At 43.9% G+C, this 26,414-nt stretch overlaps 1 protein-coding gene across 5 annotated transcripts in view; it reads left to right on the top strand.

Moving 5' to 3' along the window:
- The window catches only part of tcf3a (transcription factor 3a), a 110,478-nt gene that overhangs the window by 8,679 nt on the left and 75,385 nt on the right, over positions 1-26,414 (top strand). For 3 of the 5 annotated variants that reach the window (XM_034183309.1, XM_034183314.1, XM_034183312.1), the window contains exons 2-3: positions 10,208-10,307; positions 14,362-14,434. In XM_034183309.1, the coding sequence (XP_034039200.1) occupies positions 10,254-10,307; positions 14,362-14,434 (127 nt within the window). In that variant the 5' untranslated portion in view covers positions 10,208-10,253. The remainder of the gene's footprint in view (positions 1-10,207; positions 10,308-14,361; positions 14,435-26,414) is intronic. The other 2 variants (XM_034183310.1, XM_034183313.1) reach the window with 2 other exon arrangements.

Below are 26,414 nucleotides of genomic sequence, written 5' to 3'. Positions count from 1 at the left end.
TGCACTGACACGTGCATGACTTTGATTCATGCACTTGCACGACCTGTGTTGTGCAGGAGAGTAAACTCATCTTTAACGGGTGCAGACTGAACGTGAGAGGGGTGCCGGCACGTGCAATTGCGCAAAGAGAATTTTGAAATGTTCAAAAAAATCTGTCATGTATAAATGTCGTGCTATGACGCGATCTGCTCGCCAACACGATGTGCAGCTTGTCAAGTGGAGTAAAGAAGTGAACAGAGGGAGTGGTTGCGTCAGCTGATCGCATCAGAGCACAGCTCGTCTGAACAATTATAACGAGATGAGATCCACTGTGATTCAGGAAGCGATAAGAGCCATTTTCAACAGACAATTTGCAGAGAAAATGATTACTCTGCTACAAAATAATTACTTTATATATGCAGCGTCCAGCGTAGAGCGCGTGGCAGGCAGTGGTACAAAGCACAGTATCCAGCTGGAAACACAGCGGATGGGATCATGCCGACAACATGCATGCAAGTGCGTGAATCAAAGTCAGGCATGTGTCAGTTAGGCCTGGGCGATTTGGCTGAAAAATAAAATCTCAGATTTGTTCAGAAAAAATTCAACTTTAGATTTTTTCCGATTTTTTTCCCCCTATTTGTTTTTAAAGAAAACATTTAGTAAAAATGACAGAGATAACTCACAACAAGTTTTGCTTTTATTTGATCAAAAACGGGCCATACTAAAATACGAAATAAGCGAAATGGGGACTGATAATCACGAAATGGGGGTAAAATGTAATGAAATGGAGCAGTGTGAACCAGACTGACTCCAAATATCCATCCATCCATCCATTTTCTTCCGCTTTATCTGGAGTCGGGTCACGGGGGCAGCAGCTCAAGCAAAGCTGCCCAGACTTCCCGATCCACACACACCTCCCCCTGCTCCTCCGGGGGAACCCCAAGGCGTTCCCAAGCCAGCCGAGAGATGTAGTCCCTGCAGTGTGTCCTGGGTCTTCCCCGGGGCCTCCTCCCAATGGGATGTGCCCAGAACACCTCTCCAGCGAGGCGTCCAGGGGGCATCCGGAAAAGATGCCCGAGCCACCTCAACTGACTCCTTTCGACGCGGAGGAGCACCGGCTAGACTCCGAACTCCTCCCGAGTGACCGAGCTCCTCACCCTATCTCTAAGGGAGCGCCCAGCCACCCTGCGGAGGAAACTCATCTCGGCCGCTTGTACTCACGATCTCGTTCTTTCAGTCATGAGCCAAATCTCATGACCATAGGTGAGGATCGGAACGTAGATCGATCGGTAAATAGAGCCTTGCCCCGCTACTCAGCTCTCCCTTCACCACGACGGTCTGATACAGCGACCGCATCATTGCAGATGCTGCACCTATCCGTCTATCGATCTCACGCGCCATCCGTCCCTCACTCGTGAACAAGACCCCGAGATACTTAAACTCCTCCACTTGAGACAAGGACACTCCACCGACCGGAAGAGGGCAAAGCACCTTTTTCTGGTCGAGAACCATGGCCTCGGATTTGAAGGTGCTGATCTTCATCCCGGACGCTTCACACTCGGCTGCAAACCGCCCCAGTGCACGCTGAAGGTCCTGATTTGACGAAGCCAACAGAACCACATCGTCCGCAAACAGCAGAGACGAGATTCTGTGGTTCCCAAACCAGACCCCCTCTACACCCTGGCTGCACCTAGAAATTCTGTCCATAAAAATAATGAACAGAACCGGTGACAAAGGGCAGCCCTGGCAGAGGCCAGCGTGCACTGGAAACAGGTTTGACTTACTACCGGCAATGCGAACCAAGCTCCTGCTGTGGTCATACAGGGACCGGATAGCCCTTAGCAAAGGATCCCGGACCCCGTACTCCCGGAGCACCCCCCACAGGGTGTCCAGAGGGACACGGTCGAACGCCTTCTCCAGATCCACAAAACACATGTGGACTGGTTGGGCGAACTCCCATGAACCCTCGAGCACCCGATGGAGCGTGTAGAGCTGGTCCAGTGTGCCATGACCAGGACGAAAACCACACTGCTCCTCCTTAATCCGAGGTTTGAGAATCGGTCGAATTCTCCTCTCCAGTACTCTGGAATAGACCTTACCGGGGAGGCTGAGGAGTGTGATCCCCCTGTAGTTGGAACACACCCTCCGGTCCTCCTTCTTAAACAGAGGGACCACTACCCCGGTCTGCCAATCCAGAGGCACTGTCCCTGATCGCCACACGATGTTGCAGAGGCATGTCAGCCAAGACAGTCCCACAACATCCAGAGACTTAAGGTACTCAGGACGGATTTCATCCGCCCCAGGAGCCTTGCCACCGAGGAGCTTTCCAAGCACCTCAGTGACTTCGGCTTGGGTAATGGATGAGTCCGCCTCTGAGTCCCCAGTCTCTGCTTGCTCTTCGGAAAACGTGACGGTGGGATTGAGGAGATCCTCGAAGTATTCCTTCCACCGCCCGACAACATCCCCAGTCAGGGTCAACAGCTCCCCACCCGCACCGTAAACAGTGCTGGTGGAGAGCTGCTCCCGCCTCCTGAGGCTTCGGATGGTTTGCCAGAATCTCTTCGAGGCCGACTGATAGTCCTCCTCCATGGCCTCCCCGAACTCCTCCCATACCCGAGTTTTTACATCTGCGACCGCACGGGCTGCGGCATGCTTGGCCTGCCGGCACCTGTCAATTGCCTCCGGGGTCCCACCTGCCAACAAAGACAAGTAGGACTCCTTCTTCAACTTGACGGCATCCCTTACTTCCGGCGTCCACCACCGGGTTCGGGGATTGCCGCCGCGACAGGCACCAGAGACCTTGCGACCACAGCTATGAGCGGCCACATCAACAGTGGAGGTGGAGAACATGGTCCACTCGGACTCCATGTCTCCAACCTCCCTGGGATCTGGGAGAAGCTCTCCCCGAGGTGGGAGTTGAAAACCTCACTGACAGAGGGTTCCGCCAGTCGTTCCCAGCAGACCCTCACGATACGTTTGAGCCTGCCAGGTCTGACCAGCTTCCTCCCCTCCCAGCGGATCCAACTCACCACCAGGTGGTGATTGGTCGACAGCTCTGCCCCTCTCTTCACTCGAGTGTCCGAGACACGTGGCCGAAGGTCAGATGATATGACTACAAAGTCGATCATCGACCTCCGGCTCAGGGTGTCCTGGTGCCACATGCACTTATGGACACCCTTGTGCTCGAACATGATGTTCGTGATGGACAAACGGTGACTAGCACAGAAGTCCAACAACTGAACACCACTCGGGTTCAGATCGGGGAGGCCGTGCTTCCCGATCACCCCCGTCCATGTCTCACTGTCGCCGCCCACGTGGGCGTTGAAATCCCCCAGGAGAACAATGGAGTCCCCAGTCGGAGCGCTATCTAGTACCCCTCCCAGGGACTCCAAGAAGGTCGGATGCTCTGCACTACCGCTCAGCCCGTAGGCCGAGACAACGGTGAGAGACCTGTCCCCGACCCGAAAGCGTAGGGACGCAACCCTCTTGTTCACTGGAGTAAACTCCAACACATGGCGACTGAGCTGGGGAGCAATAAGCAATGCAACCCCAGCTCTCCGCCTCTCCCCATGGGCAACTCCAGAAAAATGAAGCGTCCAGCCCCTCTCCAGGAGTTGGGTACCAGAGCCCAAGCTGTGAGTGGAGGTGAGCCCGACTATCTCTAGTCGGTTTCTCTCAACCTCCCGCACAAGCTCAGGCTCCTTCCCCCCCAGCAAGGTGACATTGCACGTCCCAACAGCCAGGGGCTGTGAGCATGGACCGGGCCGCCCGCCATTGACCGCCACCCAGTCCTCTCTGCACCCGACCCCCATGGCCCCCTCTGCAGGTGGTGAACCCACAGGAGGGCGGGCCCACGTCGCTCTTTTGGGCTGAGCCCGGCCGGGCCCCATGGGCTAAGGCCCGACCACCAGGCGCTCGCGCGCGAGCCCCAACCCCAGGCCTGGCTCCAGGGTGGGGCCCCGGCTCCGCCATACTGGGCGACGTCTCGGTCTTTGATTTTTTTACTGGTCATGGAGGTTCTGAACTGCCCTTAGTCTGACCCATCACCTAGGATGTATTTGCCTTGGGAGACCCTACAAGGGGCACAAAGCCCCCGACAACATAGCTCCTAGGATCATCTGGGTACGCAAACTCCCCCACTACGATAAGGTGGCAGCTAGAGGGGGAGTGACTCCAAATAATTACTTTATTTAATTGTTTAGCTTTTGTTTTATGTGAGATTTGCTTAGTACATGTAGTAGGGGCAGATGTGCCATCTTTCATTCGAGAGATGAAACTTCAGTTAATGGGTCAGCTCCATTTCATTAAGTTTTACCCCATTTTGTTATTATCAGTCCCCATTTCGTCCCATTTACCAAAAAAAAAAAATTAATAAAAGTACTTAATTGAATCATATTTGGAGTCAGTCTGCTCCATTTCACTACGTTTAACCCCCGTTTTGTTATTATCAGTCCCCATTTTGCTCATTCGCTTAAAAATAATTAAATAAAAGCAATTAATTGAATCATATTTGGAGTCAGTCTGGGTAAATCTGCCCCATTTCATTATTTTTACCTCCATTTTGCTCCATTTGGGCAAATTATTCCACCAGAGTAAGCTGCTTTTTAGCAGGAGTTTGCGCTCTTGTTCCCCTCGTAAAGTGTGGCATTTCTCCCATGCAGCTGGATGCCTGTTTTAGATGCTAGAATAAGTTTATTGTGCGGTTGCCTTTTGTTGCAGTGGGCTTTAGACAAACTTTGCAGCGTGCAGTCGCAGCAATCCCAAACCACTAACGAAACTTTTCACTATTGTGTGAAGGAAACGGGGACGGGGGAGCTATGGAAGGTCCTGGAGACAAAAACGTGCGCCGTAGCAAGAGGAGAAAAAAACTCAAATTTTTTGTTTTTTAAATTGTCCGCAACCAAAAACTTGAATTAATCGATAAAATCGATATATCGCTCAGGCCTACTGTCAGTGCACACCTTTAGTCTTGCCTACCACAAAGTGAAAGATTTGACTTGATATTGATCCATATTGATTTCTTCTTATGAGTGATGAAACAAAGGTACTGTACTGTCCGTAAAGTATAGGTCATTTTTATTTTTTTCAAAAACTATATGGATTTCATTCATATGTTTTTACGTCAGACATGCTTGAACCCTCGTGCGCATGCGTGAGTTTTTCCACGCCTGTCGGGGACGTCATTCGCCTGTGAGCACTCCTTGTGGGAGGAGTCGTCCAGCCCCTCGTCGGAATTCCTTTGTCTGAGAAGTTGCTGAGAGACTGGCGCTTTGTTTGATCAAATTTTTTCTAAACCTGTGAGACACATCGAAGTGGACATGGTTCGAAAAATTAAGCTGGTTTTCAGTGAAAATTTTAACAGCTGATGAGAGATTTTGAGGCGATTCTGTCGCTTTAAGGACTTCCCACGGTGCGAGACGTTGTGCAGCGCTCTCAGGCAGCGTCATCAGCCTGTTTCAAGCTTAAAACCTCCACATTTCAGGCTCTATTGATCCAGGACGTCGTGAGAGAACAGAGAAGTTTCAGAAGAAGTCGGTTTCAGCATTTTATCCGGATATTCCACTGTTAAAGGAGATTTTTTTAATGAAAGACGTGCGGGCGGATTGCAGCGTCAGCTCGCAGCAGCCGCGACGCTCCGTCACAGGAAAAACACCTCTGCTGGAAGCCTTAAGGACATGTTGGAACATCTCCAGCTGATAAACAATTTCTCATATACTGACTCCACTGAAAGCCATCAAAAGCCAACTGGATTTTACAAATGGTTATCAACACGGAGGTGTTTTTCCTGTGCCACCGCGCCGCGTCGGCTGCGTCCCGACGCGCGGACCCGTCCGCACGTCTTTCATTAAAAAAATCTCCTTTAACAGTGGAATATCCGGATAAAATGCTGAAACCGACTTCTTCTGAAACGTCTCTGTTCTCTCACGACGTCCTGGATCATAGAGCCTGAAATGTGGAGGTTTAAGCTTGAAACAGGCTGATGACGCTGCCTGAGAGCGCTGCACGACGTCTCGCACCGTGGGAAGTCCTTAAAGCGACAGAATCACCTCAAAATCTCTCATCAGCTGTTAAAATTTTCACTGAAAACCAGCTTAGTTTTCGAACCATGTCCACTTCGATGTGTCTCACAGGTTTAGAAAAAATTTTGATCAAACAAAGCGCCAGTCTCTCAGCAACTTCTCAGACACAGGAATTCCGACGAGGGGCTGGATGAATCCCCCACAAGGAGTGCTCACAGTGCGAATGACGTCACCGACAGGCGTGGAAAAAACTCCCGCATGCGGCACGAGGGTTCAAGCATGTCTGACGTAAAAACATATGAATGAAATCCATATAGTTTTTGAAAAAAATAAAAAGGACCTATACTTTACGGACAGCCCTCGTATATTGCTATTATGTCTGTTTCTGTTGGCCCATACAGTGCATTGCGTTGCAGTGTTTGCATTGCTACAAGGCCTATTAGGCAGTCAATGTGAGAATACTCCCAGAAACAAATTCCCATTCCAGTTGATTCACTCTATTTGAAAATAACACTGGTTGTACATTAAAATACAAACATGTCAAATTTGAAAAGTTCAACACATTTTAGCTGCACAAATGGGAGAAGTCTGGAATGGAACTTGAGAAATCAATGAAAATGGCGTGCATTGTATATATACAATGCTGACACTGCGCATGCACGCCAATGTAATATATATATATTACATTAAATATTACATTGGACGTCCCAATTCTTGGACATTGATGCGTATTTTGACCTGTCTTTCGGTTTCCTTTCCTCTCCAACTTGTATTGACAGCATCAACAGAGACAGACTGGCTTCCTGCGTTGTCGTTGGGATTCAACACAGCCTCACGTGCGCTGGCCATAATTTAATACTTAATTATTTAATTATTATATCTAATGATTACATGTATATGTTTAACTCAAACAAGCAAGAGAATTTTGTTGACGTATTTACATATTGTAAATTACTCTTGATAATCTGGTTAATCTGGATCTCATCGAGCCTGTGCTTTTTTCCTGCACGTTTTTAGACATGTTAGTCTTGTGTAGATTGTAGCATAACACTTACAACTTTTTTTTTTTTTTAAATACAAACTTGGATAGAAGAAGAATACCCCCAAAAAGTGCATTACATGTCATAAATGTTATTGCAATTCACAATAATTTCTAAATTCCTTTTTTCCTTTTCTGCTGTTATACCAAGCACCCAAAGCAATAATAATCATCATCAAGCTTTCTGTGCTTTTCTTGTCTATAGGACAGATGTAGAGCACATAATTACGACTGCCAAGGACGTAATAAAATCACCTGCGTTTATTTGTCTGTCTGCCTGTCTGTCTGTTAGCAGGATTACGTCAAAACTACTACACAGATTTTGACAAGATTTTCACCACAGATAGATAATAGGCCATGGAAGAACCCATTAAATTTTGGAGGTGATCCGGATTCTGGATCAAGATACACTTTATATAGGCTTTGAAGGATTACATGAAAACTTCTTCACGGCTTCTCACCAGATTTGACCACAGATACATATTAGGCCATGGAAGACTCCATTAAATTTTGGACGTGATCCAGGTCCAAAACTGGGTTCTGGATCAAGATTTCACTTTATGTACGCTTTGAAGGATTGTACAAATCACAACAAAGTTGCTTCAAGGTCTAACCTTACCAACCCCTAGAGCAAGCACACAGGCGACAGTGGTAAGGAAAAACTCCCTCTGAGGATTTGAGGAAGAAATCTCAAGCAGACCAGACTTAAAGGGGTGACCCTCTGCTTGGGCCATGCTACCGGTACAATGAACAGTACGAATATACAGGAAATTTGGGCAAATTTTGGGAGTCCATGCTGGTGCACAGGACAGGAGGACTGCAGAAGAAGACACCCACTCCCATCTCTGGATGAAACCGCACCTCAAACAGAGCGAAAAAACAGAATCAGTTGGCAGAAAGATAACAATACAGTATAATTTGTCAGCATTAAGCAACAAGAAAAACAGGAGAAATACCAAGGTGATCGCCGGCCACTAGCCCTAAGCTTCACTAAAAGACCCAGACTTTAGATATTTGAGGCCGCAGGCTGCTCTGTTTACTAATAAAATGAATTTAAAAGGGTAGAAACATTGAAACATACTATGCCAATATGCTAGCCATATGAAAGGGAAAATAAGTGCGTCTTAAGTCTGGACTTGAAAGTCTCTACAGAATCTGACTGTTTTATTGATGCAGGGAGATCATTCCACAGAACAGAGGCACGATAAGGGAAAGCTCTGCGACCCGCAGACTTTTTATTCACACTAGGGTTGGGTATCAAGAACCGATTCTTTTCGAGGATTGTTAAGAAATGATTCGATCAATAGCCTTTTTGCTTCATGATTCCCTTATCAGTCCTTCAGAGCAGCCATTGTTTTTGAGGGTATTTGTCGGGAAAATGATCATTTCTCTATGTTGATTGCAGACCCTACAGTGGGTCTGTAATCATCCGCTTCTGTAATAGCTCCCCTTTGAAACTTGAACCAATGAAGCAGTGCTCCGATCCGCTGCTTCATTGGTTCTCTGCTACGCTGCTTTTCAGAAGTGGAGAGTCCGCTTCTTAATCCCTCTCAAAGCCATTTAAAGATGTCAATCATGAGTCACTTTTGTGCGGATTAAAGTCACTAACTGGGACTCTTGTCTTGTTGCAGGAGAGAAACGAGAATCATCCTCTGATCTATTCGCACAGCTCCAAACGCTGCACTGCTCTCTGCTGAGTCAAGTTAGAGTCCGGCCGGAATTAATAACTTCAAAACGAATTATCGTTTTAAATCAGTGACACCTCTTTCCAAACATTATAATATAAACAATAAACTACAATTGACCAAAATGTTTTTTTTCCTCCTAAATGAGACATCCTGCATTCTTTGATGTGCAGCGCAGCCGGCTGAATTTAGCTCAGAGGGTATGGAGTTACATTTGTGCCATTAATGTCTGAAAGGAAATACTTTTGACAAAAACTACAGATTTTGTTTATTTCTGTAAATATCCAGAGATCAAGGATTCACCATGTAGAGTTTATTTATGTCAAGAGATCAAGGATCCAGTGACCAATTTCATATTTATTTACTTTAAGACTCAATAAAATGTTGTTGACATAGAAAACCTGTAAAGCCTACTTTTAGTACACAGAAAATTCACAAGCGGTATTGATAAGGGAATCGATAAGGAATCAGATTGATAAGCGGAATCGATGGCATTGATATCAATAAAATCTTATTAATACCCATCCCTACAATGGACACAACGTAGTCCTGCACCCTCAGAACGCAGAGCCTGGGCCGGTACGTAGGGTTTAAGTAGGTCAGCTAAGTAGGGAGGTGCTAGCCCGTGAATAATTTTATAGGTTAGTAACAGAACCTGATCTGATCTCACAGGGACAGGAAGCCAGTGAAGAGATGCCATAATGGATTTAATGTGGTCAAACTTTCTGCTTCCTGTCAAAAGTCTGGCAGCAGCATTTTTGACCAATTGGAGAGCCCTAATGCTGGACTGCGGTAAACCAGAAAACATTGTAGTATTCCAATCTAAAAGAAACAAATGCATGAATCAGGGTCTCAGCATCAGTCATAGACAGGATGGGATGAATCTTCGCTATATTTCGCAGGTGGAAAAAAGCAGTCTGGGTAATATCTCTAATGTATATGTCAAAGGGCAATGTGGGATCAAAAATTACCCCAAGGAGCCTAGGCTAAGTGTTAGCTGGTCAAATTGATGCCGATGTCTCACTGGACCAAGAACAATCATTTCAGTCTTGTCAGAGTTTAAAAGTAGGAAATTGCTATACATTCAACTTTTCACTGAAGCAAAGAAATCTTCCAGTGATTTTATGTGGATGAGATTACCAGCAGTTATCGGCATGTATAACTCAGTATCATGAGCATAGCAATGAAAGGTAACCACAAAATGCCCCAATCTGGTTCTCAAGCACAGGCACCTAAGTGGCTGTACTGTGTTTTTTGTTTTCCCCTCAATAAAATATTTAGATGTACCTTACATAGTATCCACTAATAGAGGTCCACCTTAGATTTGGAATGTATAATAGAAGATATACCTTACTGAATTTTCATGCATTATTTTGGTGTCTGTGAATATTGTCGAGCTGCTTTGTTTTGTAACTTTGTAAATTGCAAAAGTTGACTATTTAAAAAATGGCAAAATATATTTGTGTTCTCTTTACTTCTGCCAGTAGTTACTTGCTGAGACCGAAAGGGCCGCGTGAACAGCAGCAGAAAATGACTGCAGTGGGAACAGACAAGGAGCTCAGTGACTTGCTGGATTTTAGCGCGGTAAGATCTCCCTGAGCAATGTTTGGATTTGGCAAGTGTGCATCATATAAAGAATGACACATTTCTAATCAAATTTTCAAACTAAGTTAAAAAATTTTTTCTGTTAAGGTTATTCCTAAATTTTACTTCAGTAATAAAAACAATTATTGAATCATTTTTTACATGTTAGTATCACACATTGTAGCAGTGAGTGCATAAGGGCCCCTTCACACATAGTACAAATATGGTTGAATTTCGCATGAAGCGTTTGCAACATGTAAAATCGTAGCTGCCTCCAGCGCCTCGTACACCTGTTGCTACAACTATTTATGCACACCAGCGGCTGAAAGACAGTGTGCCCTGTGAGAGCCCATCGAACCCTCTCGCGGCAGTTGTCGGGCAAATTCCAGCTGACACACACACCTAACACCGCTCGCTTAGTACTTAGAGAATGTGTGTCCATTTGCGCTATTGGCACAAAAGCAGTCAACAGACAATCACTTTCAAGCTGGATGTGAAATTTGTCCAAGTGCCCCCGCAAGTGTGGTTTTGCAAACAGACACAATGGCACGTCGGTGTGTGCGCTGAACTGACAGGGGGTCTGTCCGCCGACAGGAGCAGCTGTGGAGATTTGTGGTTCTGGACATCCCAGCTGGAGAACATGTATCGCATTTGGACGGACATGAACTAACAACTGCCCACTGTGATACGCATGTGTCTGCTTGCTGTCCTCACGTGGACATACGTAAAAACATCGCTGTTGCAATGGGCTGTGGCAAGCACGCACATGTTGCGTACATTGACAGGCTATGCCAAGTGAAACGGACAGTCAGATCATAACACGCATTGGGCGATCTGAATGTCACATCACTCATGTGAGTTCTGTTCCACATGACGCGGTGTCTGTCCTGTGGCGAGCCAGACACGCGTGTGGGGTCAGCTGGACATGCCGACAGCAGATGTGGATATGGTAAGAGTGCCCTGCTTCTCATTCATGTCATTTCATGACTGTACGTCTGTGACCATGGGTCATCTACAGAGGAACAGATGGTTCATACTTGTATTGTCCGCTTGATAAGAGGGATTCAATAAAATGCGGTGTTTTTATATGGTGTGTGGTTGTATTTCTTTTTAAATATGTCCATGTCCTTTTGATATCAGCCATTTTCCCGCACCTTTTACAGGACAGCAATGGTAGCTCAGCGGTAAAGTTTCTGGCTGGCAATCAGAGCTTTTGGAAATTGCAGGTTCGAATCCCGTGAGTGGCATGTATTTATTTATTTATTTTTTTCACACCAGCTGCGCAATGTGGTTACACACACTGCAGCTGCTCGCACTGTGTTCCTGTGGCCATGAAACCGTTGCAGTGGGTTCGTTCACGCCTGTCCTTGGGCTCGATGTTTTCGTGGTTCGCTCATATGAGGGGAGGTGATGGTCTAGTGGTTAAGGTGTCGGGCTTGAGTCCAGAAGATCATGGCTTCAAATCCCAGCCTGACTGGAAAATCACTAAGGGCCCTTGGGCAAGGCCTTTAATCCCGTATCGCTCCCAGTGTATAGTGAGCGCCTTGTATGGCAGCACCTTGACATCGGGGTGAATGTGAGGCATAATTGTAAAGCGCTTTGAGCGTCTGATGCAGATGGAAAAGTGCTATATAAATGCAGTCCATTTACCATATGAGCTGTTCCGCTCTGATTCGCCCTGTTTTTTACTTATTCGTACTATGTGTGTAGGAGCCCTAAACTGTGTTCAGTGCGGAACCAAAATTCTTTTGGCTGTTTTGAATAAGCTGGTTGGAAGAGTTCAGAGTGATCGAAATGTGCTTGAAAGGTTTTGCAACTGTTTGATCACAGCATCCTGAAAGTTTTCGAACAGCTCACAACAAATAATACTCTGATCTGCTGCCTATTGTCTTAAGCCGCGTTCACACCGGGCGCGATCAGATGCTACAAATTCGCGTGGGTCGCCAGGCGACGGACGCGCCTCCTTCGCCCGGTGTGTCGCTCTGCTTTTGCTGCGAAAATTCGCCCCGGTGCATCATCAAATAGGAGGAGCTTCCATTCCGCTCGCCGGCTCCGGTTTTCAGTCAAGTTAACATGACGGACCTTGATCACATGGAGAGAGTTGTTGTGGAAAGCTCCCAATACAGGGAGTATTTGCTGCAGGAGCTGCGTCTGGATGATGGCTGCTTTCAGCGGTCTTTCCTCCTCTGCGGGACCCAGCTTGAGGACCTCCTGTCCCGTTCACGCGCGCACATGTAAACAATTAAAAAAAAAAGAAAACTCTGCTGCCTCCTGTGGACTGCAGCTTGCTCTTCCCCCCAAAAACTGTCATAATTGTATTTAGAAACCAGTCACCATTTGTTTTATTATACATCTGTGTAGTTAATAAGTAAAATAATCTCCACAGACGATTCACTCGCGCGCGCACTTAAAATAAAAGAAGAAACTCCACTCCCCGCTGCTGTGGTGCTGCTGCTCGCTCCAAAAACTCTCATGATTGTGAAATAAAGGACAAAAGAGACACAAGTCCTGCTCACAGGCTGCTACAAGATACAGGACATGTTCACATCTTCAGTCAAACTCCAGACATCTCCACGTCACTACATATTCAGTCCCTGATTGGTTATCGCGGCACGACGAGACGAAAAAGTTCAGATTTTTCAACTTGGGGAGGAGGGCAACGCGACGTGACGCGACGCAATATCGCGCCACAAACGTGCAAAACGCTCAGAATTGCTTCACTCGCGTCGCGCTGTGCGGTTTGGGGCCAAAATGCGTCCTTACATAGGGATTACATGGCAACCTGTGGCTGCAGTCACTCGTGTCGCGCCTGGTGTGAACGCGGCATTAGAATTACATCAAGCAAGAGTAGTGTTTATAGCTATGTTTTGTCGTACTTTGAAGAAATATGCAGAGTGTAGGATTAAGATTGTGTGGAATTTAACGCGTGTAGGAGTGATGTGTGAAGTCTCAATGGATATTTCATTACTATCTTCCTTTGTTTATTCATAGCATTAACCCTATTAGCCCAAACAATTCCAATTAGAATTACATTTTTGTATGTCTTTTTTTCCTCACTAAGATGCAGTCTAATCTGATTATTCACTTTAAAGTTGGGACAGTTATTTTGATTATTAAAATAATACATGCAGCTCTACAATAAGTACATTTTGTGTACAGTGAAATATGCGATATCTGTGAATACCGTAATTTCCAGACTATAAGCCGCTACTTTTTTCACACGCTTTCAGCGCTGCGGCTTTTACAATGATGCGGCAAATTTATGGATTTTTACACGTTTTTTCCATAAGTCAAAATATGTCAGTTGATAATGGCAATTGATTTACTGTAAGCTGTGCTCCTCATGTGGTGTAAACTCACATGCAGTGTAAATACAAGTTTCGTTCCTTTTAGTGAAGAAAAGTCCCTCTACGGCACTTTGCCCCAGCGTTACGGCATCAGATCAGTTAATGGAGTGGAGCCTTCTCCCCCCACCCTTCCAAACCGGTTCTCTGTCTTGGCGCAACAAGTCGAAAAAGTCACGGCACCTCATTAACGTCTAATTTACCACAGACTCCATCTGATCCTGGCTGCGCGCGCCGAAAGTTAGAAAAGAAAAAGTTAAAGTTACTCAGTTCTCTGTGTTGAGCGGAGACACCGTGCACGCATGCTAGATCTTTGTCTAACATCTTTCTGTGTAAATATCTCATGTTATAATGTGGAAACCCACAGCTTATAGACAAGTGCGGCATATTTATGTACAATTTCTTTTTAAAATTGTCTGTGCAGCTAATATTCAGGTGCACTCTATAGTCTGGAAATTACGGTAAAAGGGTTAAGAGGACAAGATTTGAAGATTCTGCTCTGCACGCATCAACTGCCAATTTACAATACTGTTGTGTGTCATATTTCTCTACCCACTCATTCATTTCTGAACTTTGTTGTTGGTTCTGACTAAATAAGATTATGTGATTTCACATCCAATAAATCTTCATCAAAGTGACTGCAGTATAGGTCAGTAAAAATCGCATATTTATACTATGGTTTGTTTACTGTATCCATATTGTCATTACAGATGTTTGAGCTCCCGATTTCTAATGGGAAGAACCGCCCAACAACTCTTGCCAGCAGTCAGTTTGGAGGTTCAGGTAAGAAATTTCTGTACCAATATATTTTTTCAGGGTTATTTTAGGATAACCACACCGCTAACCACAGTGGCTTAGTGGTTAGCACTGTTGCCTCATAGCAAGAAGATCCTGAGATAGCTTTTCGCCACGTCTTTTTTGTGTGGAGTTTGCATGTTCTCCCGGTGTCCACGTGGGTTCCCTCCAGGTGCTCTGACTTCCTCCCACTTCCAAAGAGATGCAGGTTAAGTGATTTGGACACTTTAGTTTGACTGTAGCTGAGAGTTTGAATGTGTTTGTCTGTCTATATGTGACCCAGCAATAGACAGGTAGCCTGTCCAGAGTGTACCCTGCCTCTTGACCATATACCGTATACTGTATACCTCTTGAATAATGTCCACTGGGATAGGCTTCAGCTGTTCCTTGACCCTTAATTGGAATAGGTGGTTATAGAAAAATTAATGAATACTTCTAGGACCATGTGACTTTAAATAATTCAATTAATGCATTTTTGCCTGAGGCCAAAATATGGCCATCGGGTATTGAGAAGGCCTTGCGTCCGTCCGTCCGCCTGGCTGTGCTCTGCATAACTCCAGTCCTATTACTGCCAGGGTCTTCAAATTCACAGGGAACATTCGTGGGACACAGACCTTGGACAAGGTCAAAGATGTCTAGCCTTGACCTATTTTTTAGAGGTCAAAAGATCACATTCTGATTCCTATTGTTATGCTCATAGGGCCGACAGTATGAGTATAAGTCCATTCTTGTTTCTGCCATAGTCTTCAAATTCACTGGGAAAATTGTTGGGAGACAGATCTTGGACAAGTTCAGAGATGTCTAACCGTGACCCATTTAACAGGTTAAAAGGTCATATTCTGTTTCCTAATTTTATGCTCATATGGCCGAAGGTATTTTTTGCATTATATTTAACTTTAAGTTTATTGCGTTTTTTTAAAAATTATTTTCTTTTTCCAACTTATTTTCTTCTTTACACTTTATTTTGTTTTGCTTGTTGCATTTAATTTTGTTGCCTGAAAGACCACATGGTGTGGTGAATGTGCCGATGTGCATTTCGAATGCATGCTCCCAAACTTAAGTTGACTGAAAGACTGAAATGTCATGTTCTGTTTTTTTCCTCCCACCTGCATCCAGTGCTGTAAGGTCTTAATGGTGTTTTGTGTGCACTGCTAGTACATGTCTCAATAGAAAACCTGGCAGTGATGAGCTTTCACAGGTTATTTTAAACTTGACAACCCTTTCTTCATTCACTGTTCCTGTTTTGCTTCATAATAAAAAGGGGAGTTGTTCCTGTACTTCACTTTGTCTGGTTTCATATCACTTGAAAGAGTCCTATAAGGTATTGGAAAACTATTTTACATAATGTCAATCTGGAATCATTGTCTTTGTGGTTCCTTATCCTTTCTGTTTGCCTTGGAAGTTTCCCTTCCCTCACTTTCTCAGGTGTTGCCATTCATTCACTAGCTATGGAGGATGGAGGGGAGTGAGGAACTGTGGGGGTTGATGAGAACAGCTCAATTAATCTTTGGTGCTTACTCTGTGAAAACTGCATTCCTTTGACCTGAAATCTTGCATCCTAGTTTTCTCCTCATATGACTTGTTTTTATGAAGACTGTTATCCACCCTGTTCAACTGCATTACCAGCTAAATCCTAAAGGCCCCTTCACACACACCATGAAGTTGGGCGAATGAAGCAGGAACTGGCTGAAAAACCATGGGGAAAAAAAAGAAATTGGGGATCTGCGAAAAATTCCACCTGCTGTCAGGAGGGACACAATACAAGAATGATCCTCCTCTAAGACGTACACCAGGAAGTGGTGAACTGACATGATGGATTTTTCTTCTTTTATTTTTTTACATAAATGACCTGATGCACTCGTATCATGAACACATGAGCCAGTGCGCGCCGCTTGTCCGGCGCGCACTGAAATGCTGGTGACTGTCTTGCAAAATTGATATGTGTTTTTAATTGATTACAATGTGAGGAGAGCCTGCTGATGCACAAGCCTCATGGTGGTGTCTTGTGATATTCTGCATCACATCAATCAATCAATCAATTTTATTTATATAGCGCCAAATCACAACAGACAGTTGCCCCAAGGCGCTTTATATTGTAAGGCAAGGCCATACAATAATTATGTAAAAACCCCAACGGTCAAAACGACCCCCTGTGAGCAAGCACTTGGTGACAGTGGGAAGGAAAAACTCCCTTTTAACAGGAAGAAACCTCCAGCAGAACCAGGCTCAGGGAGGGGCAGTCTTCTGCTGGGACTGGTTGGGGCTGAGGGAGAGAACCAGGAAAAAGACATGCTGTGTGTTGTGTGTGGACCGCCAGAAGAGGAGGTACTGCTGGCCCACCACCAGTGGGCGCCCTGCCTGAAGTGCGGGCTTCAGGCACGAGAGGGCGCTGCCTCCATGGACACAGCCGGGGGTGACAGCTGTCACTCATTACCTCTTGACAGCTGTCACCCATCTACTCAACATCATCTCACTCCATAAAGACCAGACGTCATCTCCACCTCGTTGCCGAGATATCATACTTCATTGGAGGTAATATCCTCAGCCGTTTTACAATATTGTTTGTATATTGTGAGTGTTTGCAGGAGTACCGGTACCGCTGTCAGTGGAAGCTGAGAGAGCGCTAGAAGGCACTCTTTTTCCCTGAGGAATCTTCAGTACTCTGCAAGTTATTGAGTGAGAGGTGGAGGTGGCATTCCCACCGCTGTTGTTACTGGGTGTACACACACCCACACTTGACTGTCTTTGTTCTCGCCAGCAGTACCAGATCCGACAGTCGGGGACGGTGATCACCTGGGAATTCGGGACTTGGCGGCTCCAGTATTCACCAGGTTCTGTGGTGGCGGAAATCGTGTGGTTCCGGCTCTTCTCAGGACGGACGTCTTCTATCCTCGAGCCTGCCCACACGTCACCTTTGTGGATTGACTGTAATTATATTCTGAGATTGTCTGTATATTCGTTGTGCACATTTCACAACATTAAATTGTTACTTTTGGCTCATCTATTGGCCGTTCATTTGCGCCCCCTGTTGTGGGTCTGTGTCACTACACTTTCACAACACTGTGGAGGGGAGCAGAGATCAATCACTAATGATTAAATGCAGAGTGGTGCATACAGAGCAAAAAGAGAAAGAAACACTCAGTGCATCATGGGAACCCCCCAGCAGTCTAAGTCTATAGCAGCATAACTAAGGGATGGTTCAGGGTCACCTGATCCAGCCCTAACTATAAGCTTTAGCAAAAAGGAAAGTTTTAAGCCTAATCTTAAAAGTAGAGAGGGTGTTCTATTGGGGTGATATGGTACTATGAGGTCCCTAAGATAAGATGGGACCTGATTATTCAAAACCTTATAAGTAAGATGAAGAATTTTAAATTCTATTCTAGAATTAACAGGAAGCCAATGAAGAGAGGCCAATATGGGTGAGATATGCTCTCTCCTTCTAGTCCCCGTTAGTACTCTAGCTGCATCATTTTGAATTAACTGAAGGCTTTTCAGGGAACTTTTAGGACAACCTGATAATAATGAATTACAATAGTCCAGCCTAGAGGAAATAAATGCATGAATTAGTTTTTCAGCATCACTCTGAGACAAGACCTTTCTAATTTTAGAGATATTGCGTAAATGCAAAAAAGCAGTCCTACATATTTGTTTAATATGCGCATTGAATGACATATCCTGATCAAAAATGAGTCCAAGATTTCTCACAGTATTACTAGAGATCAGGGTAATACCATCCAGAGTAAGGATCTGGTTAGACACCATGTTTCTAAGATTTGTGGGGCCAAGTACAATAACTTCAGTTTTATCTGAGTTTAAAAGCAGGAAATTAGAGGTCCTCCATGTCTTTATGTCTGTAAGACAATTCTGCAGTTTAGCTAATTGGTGTGTGTCCTCTGGCTTCATGGATAGATAAGGCTGGGTATCATCTGCGTAACAATGAAAATTTAAGCAATACCGTCTAATAATACTGCCTAAGGGAAGCATGTATAAAGTGAATAAAATTGGTCCTAGCACAGAACCTTGTGGAACTCCATAATTAACCTTAGTCTGTGAAGAAGATTCTCCATTTACATGAACAAATTGTAATCTATTAGATAAATATGATTCAAACCACCGCAGCGCAGTGCCTTTAATACCTATGGCATGCTCTAATCTCTAATAAAATTTTATGGTCAACAGTATCAAAAGCAGCACTGAGGTCTAACAGAACAAGCACAGAGATGAGTCCACTGTCTGAGGCCATAAGAAGATCATTTGTAACCTTCACTAATGCCGTTTGTGTACTATGATGAATTCTGAAACCTGACTGAAACTCTTCAAATAGACCATTCCTCTGCAGATGATCAGTTAGCTGTTTTACAACTACACTTTCAAGAATTTTTGAGAGAAAAGGAAGGTCTATGATATGTGTTCTCCACTTTTGAGTAGCGATGACACAGTGGTCAAGTGCATTTAGATGGGGTTGGGGCGATGTCGTCATCATTTGCACCACACTTTGCACATGGATGAGTGGAGCACATGTGACAATATGTGTCCCCAACTTTACTTTACGCTGACGCTGCGGTCAGCTGCGATGTGGAGCGGCACAAGCTGCAGGACTCGCTGTGGCCAGTGGTCAGCTCCCTCCCTGCATGATTTCAAATGTCATCCATCCCATGACGTGATTACATGTCAACCACAGTCCCCTGACAGATGCATAACTGTTTTGCATGTGTGTGCGTGTGACCATGTCAATCAGTACATTATCGACATGCCCACCTCTCCTCACATGAATGGGCTCACTGTCACTACATACCCTGGCACACGCATTTACAAAGAGGTAAGGTATGATGAGGAAAGTGCTCACATGAATTTTGCATTGTGGTGGCGTGTTGTGAAGAAGTCCTTTTCTTCATGGCACGATAGCTGTTCTCCAGCTTTCTCCATGACACAGTGTGCAACATGGCTCGCCTTGATGAATGCGCGTGTGATCATCTGACGGCTTCGGTGCGCCGATGTGTCCTGACATCATCTGATTGCCTCAGTGGGCACGCCTGGGTCGTGATCATCAGCGATCGTGTGTCACATCATGTGGCTGTCCGGTCTGCTGGTGCTGTGACACGCAGGAGGGCTGGGTTTTTACTTACATTTCTGTTGTGGTGTGGGATTGGGATATACCATGGTGTTCCACAGCTGTCAGCTGTTCTATCATGGACATGACAGCGACCCAGCTGTGCGTGCTGTGCTGACTGATCACACTGCACTGCAGTCACCGTGCGAGCCTTCGCAACCTCAGCCGCACCTTGATAGGCTCGTGGTGTGCAGGGGTGGGGGCACACACTCACACGCCATCTGTTTTGCGTGGGTGGACACCGCACACACGTGCCATTTGAGGTGCTGGCGGTGGGGGGCACTGTGTTGCTTCGTAATGGCACACTTGTGTGGCACTTAGAAAATATGGGGCCATTCGCACATCCAGCTCGAAATGGTCGCCTGCACTCTATTTTAGTGCTGGCAGCTAAGTGCCCCGCAAGTGGTGTTGTATGTTAGTGGGTGGCACCTGAACTCCAACCAACTCCAGCTGAGACTGGGTCGAATGGGCACTCATACGGCATTCGACGACCTTCGCCCGGTGGTGTGAAGGCTGCCTTGATGGCATCATTCAGCCACAGTTTGACATGGAGGATGATTTTGTGCAGCTGATCGGCCGCAGCACGATATCTCTGACCTGCGTATGACATGCCATTCAAATGCTGCAACCACGAGCAGATGGCAGTGCGACCTCATCTTGCCCAATGTTCGAATGGGTTTCCAGCGCGAGCATCACGTGAATATAGTGTGCATTGGTGATTCTTTAACTACGGGCACTATTGGCCTTGTAAATGTAATTTCCACCACACCATTGCCTTACAATATAAAACGCCTTGGGGCAACTGTTTGTTGTGAATTGGCACTATATACATGTGCTCTGATGTCACTGTTTATCTCCATAGAAACTACCCAAACAATCTTTCATACAAACAGTTTAAAGGGACATTACAGTGTTGTGGTGGAAATTACGGCAATAGTGTGGGACAACTACATTTTGTTTAAAAAAAAAAATCACAACAGTTGTATGACATTGAATACCCCAATTATGTTTTGATTATTTTACTGATATTTTATTCAGAGATATTTTAAAACATTAGAAAAAACGTTTCTTTACCATTCATTTTTATCATTGAAGATCAAAAGTCTGGGTGTGGGACATGCACAAAACAGCAGTATTTGCATATAATGATGCTGAAAAAAGGTGAAAAAGTCATCATAGACTACTAGAACAAATTTCTTAACACACTTTCATTGTAAAGATAACTATAAAAGTGTGAAATTTCCCCTTTTTTCTGTTTTTCATACAATATGATCAAAGGACATAAGTGCCCGTAGTCTAAGAATCACCCGCATGCATGTGCAGTGCCCGAATGACTGTGGCGACTGCTGTTCGAGGTGTTTGACTTCTCCTCCGTGCGCCATTCTGCCTCAATTGTGTTATGTGTGGAGGGGCCCGAACATTCATTTTGAACAGTCTTGGGGACAATGAGTATGAGTTTTCCTTCCATCTTGTGGATTATTTGGACAGCTCTTATCCTGTTATCCATCAGAATAGCCTTTATTCTCCAAATATCTACAACAATACAAGGAATTTGACTCTCTCTGTACAAGCACGTATAAATATACACTAAACACTACGTAATTCACAATAAAAAAAAGTACAAATAAAAATGCAAAAAAAGTGTGCAAAGGAGAAACAGACAGATTGAAGCTGTACCTGAGGTATATGAGTTAGTGAATTTTTTTGCGAGGTAAAGTCCTTCACAAAACTTTAAAGTATGAAAGTACTCATTCTCTTAAGCCTCTTTAAAACATGCACTGCAATCCTGCAGTTGCCTAGCCATTACTCCAAGGAGCTGTATGTATGTAAGACCGCAAAACCCCAAATCAGTTGAACCAGACATTAAATAGCTTTTAACCTGCCAGCTCCCAAGGACAAAATCTTTGCCGTATCAGGTGAACCCATATATGAATAGCACAGGTCATTGTCTGAAGTCTGGAGGACTCTCAGCATGTGATTCAGCATGCTCCAAAGCTGGAAGCATCCAAATTTCTGAGGCGAAAGAAGAACAGCCATTGCCAGTCACACATAGACGTCAATGAAAATGTTGAACTGAAGAAACAATGAGATTCCGGAACGTCTGCCTGTAAAGTTTGATAGCAAAGTCATCAGACATGAGACCAGTGAGAGCAATTTCCTTAGCATAGTTTTTGAATCATGTCCTGCTTGCTGTAAGCATTTCCCAGACATGACTTCTCATGTAAACCAAACAGAGTGTTTCTACCGGATGACTACACATCTAACATGGACAATGAATCTCCTGTTTTGTGCGATATGTGAAAGGGCAACACAGCACATTGTCCAGAGATCATATGAGGAAATGGCTCTCGCTAGCATAGTGTATATAGTATACAGGATAGGATGACAGAAAGGCAAGCATTAGCTGGGTGGGTTGTAGGAAACTGTTACTAATCTCTTGAGATTCACTTAGATGGGAGGTCCAAATATACTTATATAAGGTGTGCATTGATCTTATCAATCTAATGGCTGCTTACTGTTTTGTCCTTCAGATATGGTAAATAAATGGACTGCATTTATATAGTGCTTTTTCATCTGCATCAGACACTCAAAGGATAATATGATCTTCCACCAAAAAAGTGCAGTTTTAAATCCTCTTCTTAAAGTTTATGCAAGTGTTTTTGTTGCATCCTGTAGCAGTTGTTCAGCATTTGGACCACAACACAGTTAACTTGTGTTAACACAGTTAGCCACTTATGTTAGCTTCATGCTTGTTTTACAGTCTCCCCTGAGTCTTTACAAGCCAGTTGTAATAGAGGGTCTCATTCCTGTTGTATGCAGATGAATGAGCGACTAATCGACTTGTAATGTCTCAGTGGAGACCAGTGCTGCAGTTGGTTTCAAAAGTTTCTTTACATTTAGTGAGGAAAACATCCATACCATAGGGATCCTCTCCATGCTACTAAGACACTTCTAATGAAAATGAAAATTTTACCTGTTCAGTGGTGACAAGAAGCAGCTTACTATTGAGTGGTGTGAGCCTGCCCCATACAATTACATTGTGCCCGTTTAGCCTATGATGAAGTTACGGCTACTTTGCTCCACTTACATATGCGTTGGTCTAGGCGGGCATTTCAAACTGTGTAACTATTGCTGTCCGCATACTTCTAAATGTCCATTGCATTCTCACAGAGATTAAGAAAAACATCCAGTAGAGGGCACGTGCCATCTTGAAAGCTTCTGACAACATGAAACATGGTGATGGTCTAGTTGTATTGCTGTATCGTCCACAACAGAATAGGCAGCAATGTAGGCAGAGGTGGTCTGTTCAGCTAGTGAATACTTCACAACAAGATTTAACATAGAAATTTTAATTTAATTTAACCATTTTAGTCCCATTGAGATCTAGACCTCTTTTGCAAGGGAGACCTGGACATTTATAAAGTTTCCAATTCACCTAACCTGCATGTCTTTAAATGTGAGAGGAAACTGGAATACCCAGAGGAAACCCACGCAAACACGGGGAGAATATGCAAACTTCACACAGAAAGGCGACAGGTGAGAATTGAACCCATGACCTTCTTGCTGTGAGGCAACACTGCTAAACACTAAGGCACCATGCTGCCCATGTTAAACCTTTGTTAAAACATGCCACCATGGGGGCCATCAGTGTGACGTAACAAATTAGTCGTTACCTCGGAGATGGACCACGCTGGCTATAAACAAAGAGGTGCTCCTCTGTGTGACTTTTTGCTCCAATCATTTTATCACACAGCTCCTTCAGACCTGCGTAATTTACATCAGCCATCAATCGTACTTTGGGCTGCTCTGTTCAATTCAGTTGAATTTGACAGAATTGTCTGTTTTCCTCTTTGTGTCCTTTTGCTTTAAGGTTATATCTCCCTTGAACTTTGGTTATACTGCCTTTGCAATTACAGGTGATATTGCTCTGTTTTGTTCATATCCGTAAGCTTTCAGATAATTGACATAAAGTAAGAAATGTACGCAGTCTGGCCAAAAGGCTCCACCAAAATCTGTATTTAACTTTCAGCGTAAAATACCTTATAGCATTCTAAATCAATACTCGACCAGCTAAATTTGTTTTTGTCTCGAGTGAAAAGATAACCCCAAAAACTTCCAAAAAAAAAATAATAATAAAAATAAATAAATAAATAAAGCCCACATTTAAAAATACTGGAGTTCCCCTTTAAGAGAGTATTACACGTCATCATATCAAAGAGCCTCTGTACTGTTTTATTACCCATAATTATTTTTGTTGCTTCAGCTAAAAGCCATGCTGATGTGCAGCATTGCTGTAGTATACATGGCCTTAGCACACACCTGGCTGTGAAACAGCTGAATATCCAATTGTATGATTACTTTTGGATCCTTAAAACAGGTGCTGTGTGTTTTTGCTATTTTCTTGTTGTGTCTTGTTGCCAAATAGTATGAAACATATAGTATTAAACACTTTTCTCCAGCACATTTATGACAGTTGGACACATTTGGAATCTGTTATGACGAATGAGCCATTCTTTTAAGATGTCCATGCCTCCCCCTTTTGTAAAGCAGCAAGAGATGTAACTGTTATAACTGCTGTGTTACCCTGCAGAAGGATGGTGCTTAATTGTCCAACATTTTTGTATCAATTTAAGCACAGTGTTGCCCTTAGTGCAGCAGGGGCTTTGATGATGGGATAGGCCAGCCAGGTAGCATGTTAATATGTAATATGTAATGCAATTAATATGCACAGGTCAGAGAACGATTACAACAAAATCATGTTGTAGTCTTTAAAGTTATTGATGTGCGTGTGCCATGTGTGTATATACAGTTGTGGTTAGAGGTTTACATACACTCATGGGCATGAATTTCATGGTAGCTTTGGGCTTTTAATGATGTCTTTGAACTGTTCTTTTCCATGTTGGAATGATTATACAACATATATCATTAATAACTCTAAATTATAAAGCAATGCTAAAATACAGTACCCTCAGCCGTATGAGCATTGCCTTCTTTATAATTTGCAGTTGTTTAATTGGTATCCCAGTGCAAAGTGCATCTGTGTGCATGCGTGCGTGCGTTTATGTCAGACGTGTACATGTAAAAACAACGGTCCATAGATGACAAAAAATTTAAAAAGTAACAGTCTAATAAAATTTGAAAAAGTATATAAAAATAAAATAAAGTACAACCCCTGGCAAAAATTATGGAATCACCAGCCTCGGAGGATGTTCATTCAGTTGTTTAATTTTATAGAAAGAAGCAGATCACAGACATGACACTAAACTAAAGTCATTTCAAATGGCAACTTTCTGGCTTTAAGAAACGCTATAAGAAATCAGGAAAAAAAATTGTGGCAGTCAGTAACGGTTACTTTTTTAGACCAAGCAGAGGGAAAAAAATATGGACTCACTCAATTCTGAGGAATAAATTATGGAATCACCCTGTAAATTTTCATCCCCAAAACTAACACCTGCATCAAATCAGGTTGAATTTGCGAGCACATCTTTCATTAAAAAATGTCCTTAAACAATGGAATGTCCGCATAAAGTCCTCATGCCGGCCTCTTCTGAATCTTCTCTGTTCTCTCACGATGTCCTGGGTGAATTAAGCCTTAAATTAGGATGTTTTCAGGTCGAAACAGGCCGACGACGGCGCCTGGAAGTGCTGCACGACGTCCTGCTCTGTGGGAAGTCCTTACAGCGACAGAAACACCCCATAATCTCTCATCAGCCGTTAAACTTTTCACCGAAAACCAGCTTAATTTCCCGAATAGTGTCCACTCGGATATTCCTCACAGGTCCAGAAAAAATGTTGATAAAACAACGCGCGCCGTCTCGAGCAGCGTGTGAAACAAAGGAATTCAGCCGAGAGGGTGGGACCACATCTCACTCAAGGCCTGCCCACAGGGAAATGACGTCACCGACACGCGTGAAAAAACTCACGCATGCGCACGAGGGTTCAAGCATGATTGGTGTAATCGCATGTCATTCAAATCCATATAGTTAAAAAAAAAATAAAAGTGTCGGTTTATTATCTAATAGACCTCGTAAAAATAAAAATCACAGTCAATTATCTGGTTAGTTATCTGGTTACAAAAACGGCGTTTTCAGTTTTAGAAGTGATTATTTCTCGCTAGCTTTTACATAATATATGACAAAGACATTATATTTACACAAACAAAACTGAGTTTGCAGCTAGCTACCAGCCTGTGATGTCACCATGCTAACGTCCGCTAAATGTCTTGTAAATCACTTCAGAGATGTTATTAGGTTCCAAAAACAGCGTTTTCAGTTTTAGAAGTGTTTATTTTTCACTAGCTTTTACAGAATACATGAGAAACATGTTATATAAACAAATAAATGAAGCATTTTTAGAGAGATCTGCCACTGACATCATGGTGCCATTCTAGTCTGGTTGACTGTCATCTCCGTCATTCAGAACAAAATACTGAACAGATTGAAACAGAACGTGACTTTTTAAACTTCTTAAAATACCTCTTAAAATAGGTCAAGGCTAGCCATCTTTGAACTTGCCAAGATCTGTGTCCCAAGAATATTCCCTGTGAATTTGAAGACTCTGGCAGTAATAAGACTGGATTTAAGAGACACAAAGTCTTTGCAATACCTGATGGCCTTGCGTAAAAACAAGAATTGGGTGCACAAGTTTGAATTTGTTTAGAATCTTCTCTAATCCACACAGGCTCAAATATATACTTCTGCCATTGTCATTGACCAGATGCTTTTGCCAGCCATCAACAAACTTATAGCATAATTCTGCCTGGATATTTGACTACTCTTCTTGGCAAAATTGGTGGAGTTCATTTAAATTGGTTGGTTTCCTGGCACAAACCCAGCTTGCTAACATAACACAAATTTT

This window comes from Thalassophryne amazonica, chromosome 12 (genome assembly GCF_902500255.1).
Source record: "Thalassophryne amazonica chromosome 12, fThaAma1.1, whole genome shotgun sequence".
Lineage (NCBI taxonomy): Eukaryota > Metazoa > Chordata > Actinopteri > Batrachoidiformes > Batrachoididae > Thalassophryne > Thalassophryne amazonica.
This window is presented reverse-complemented; position numbering and strand designations above follow the sequence as displayed.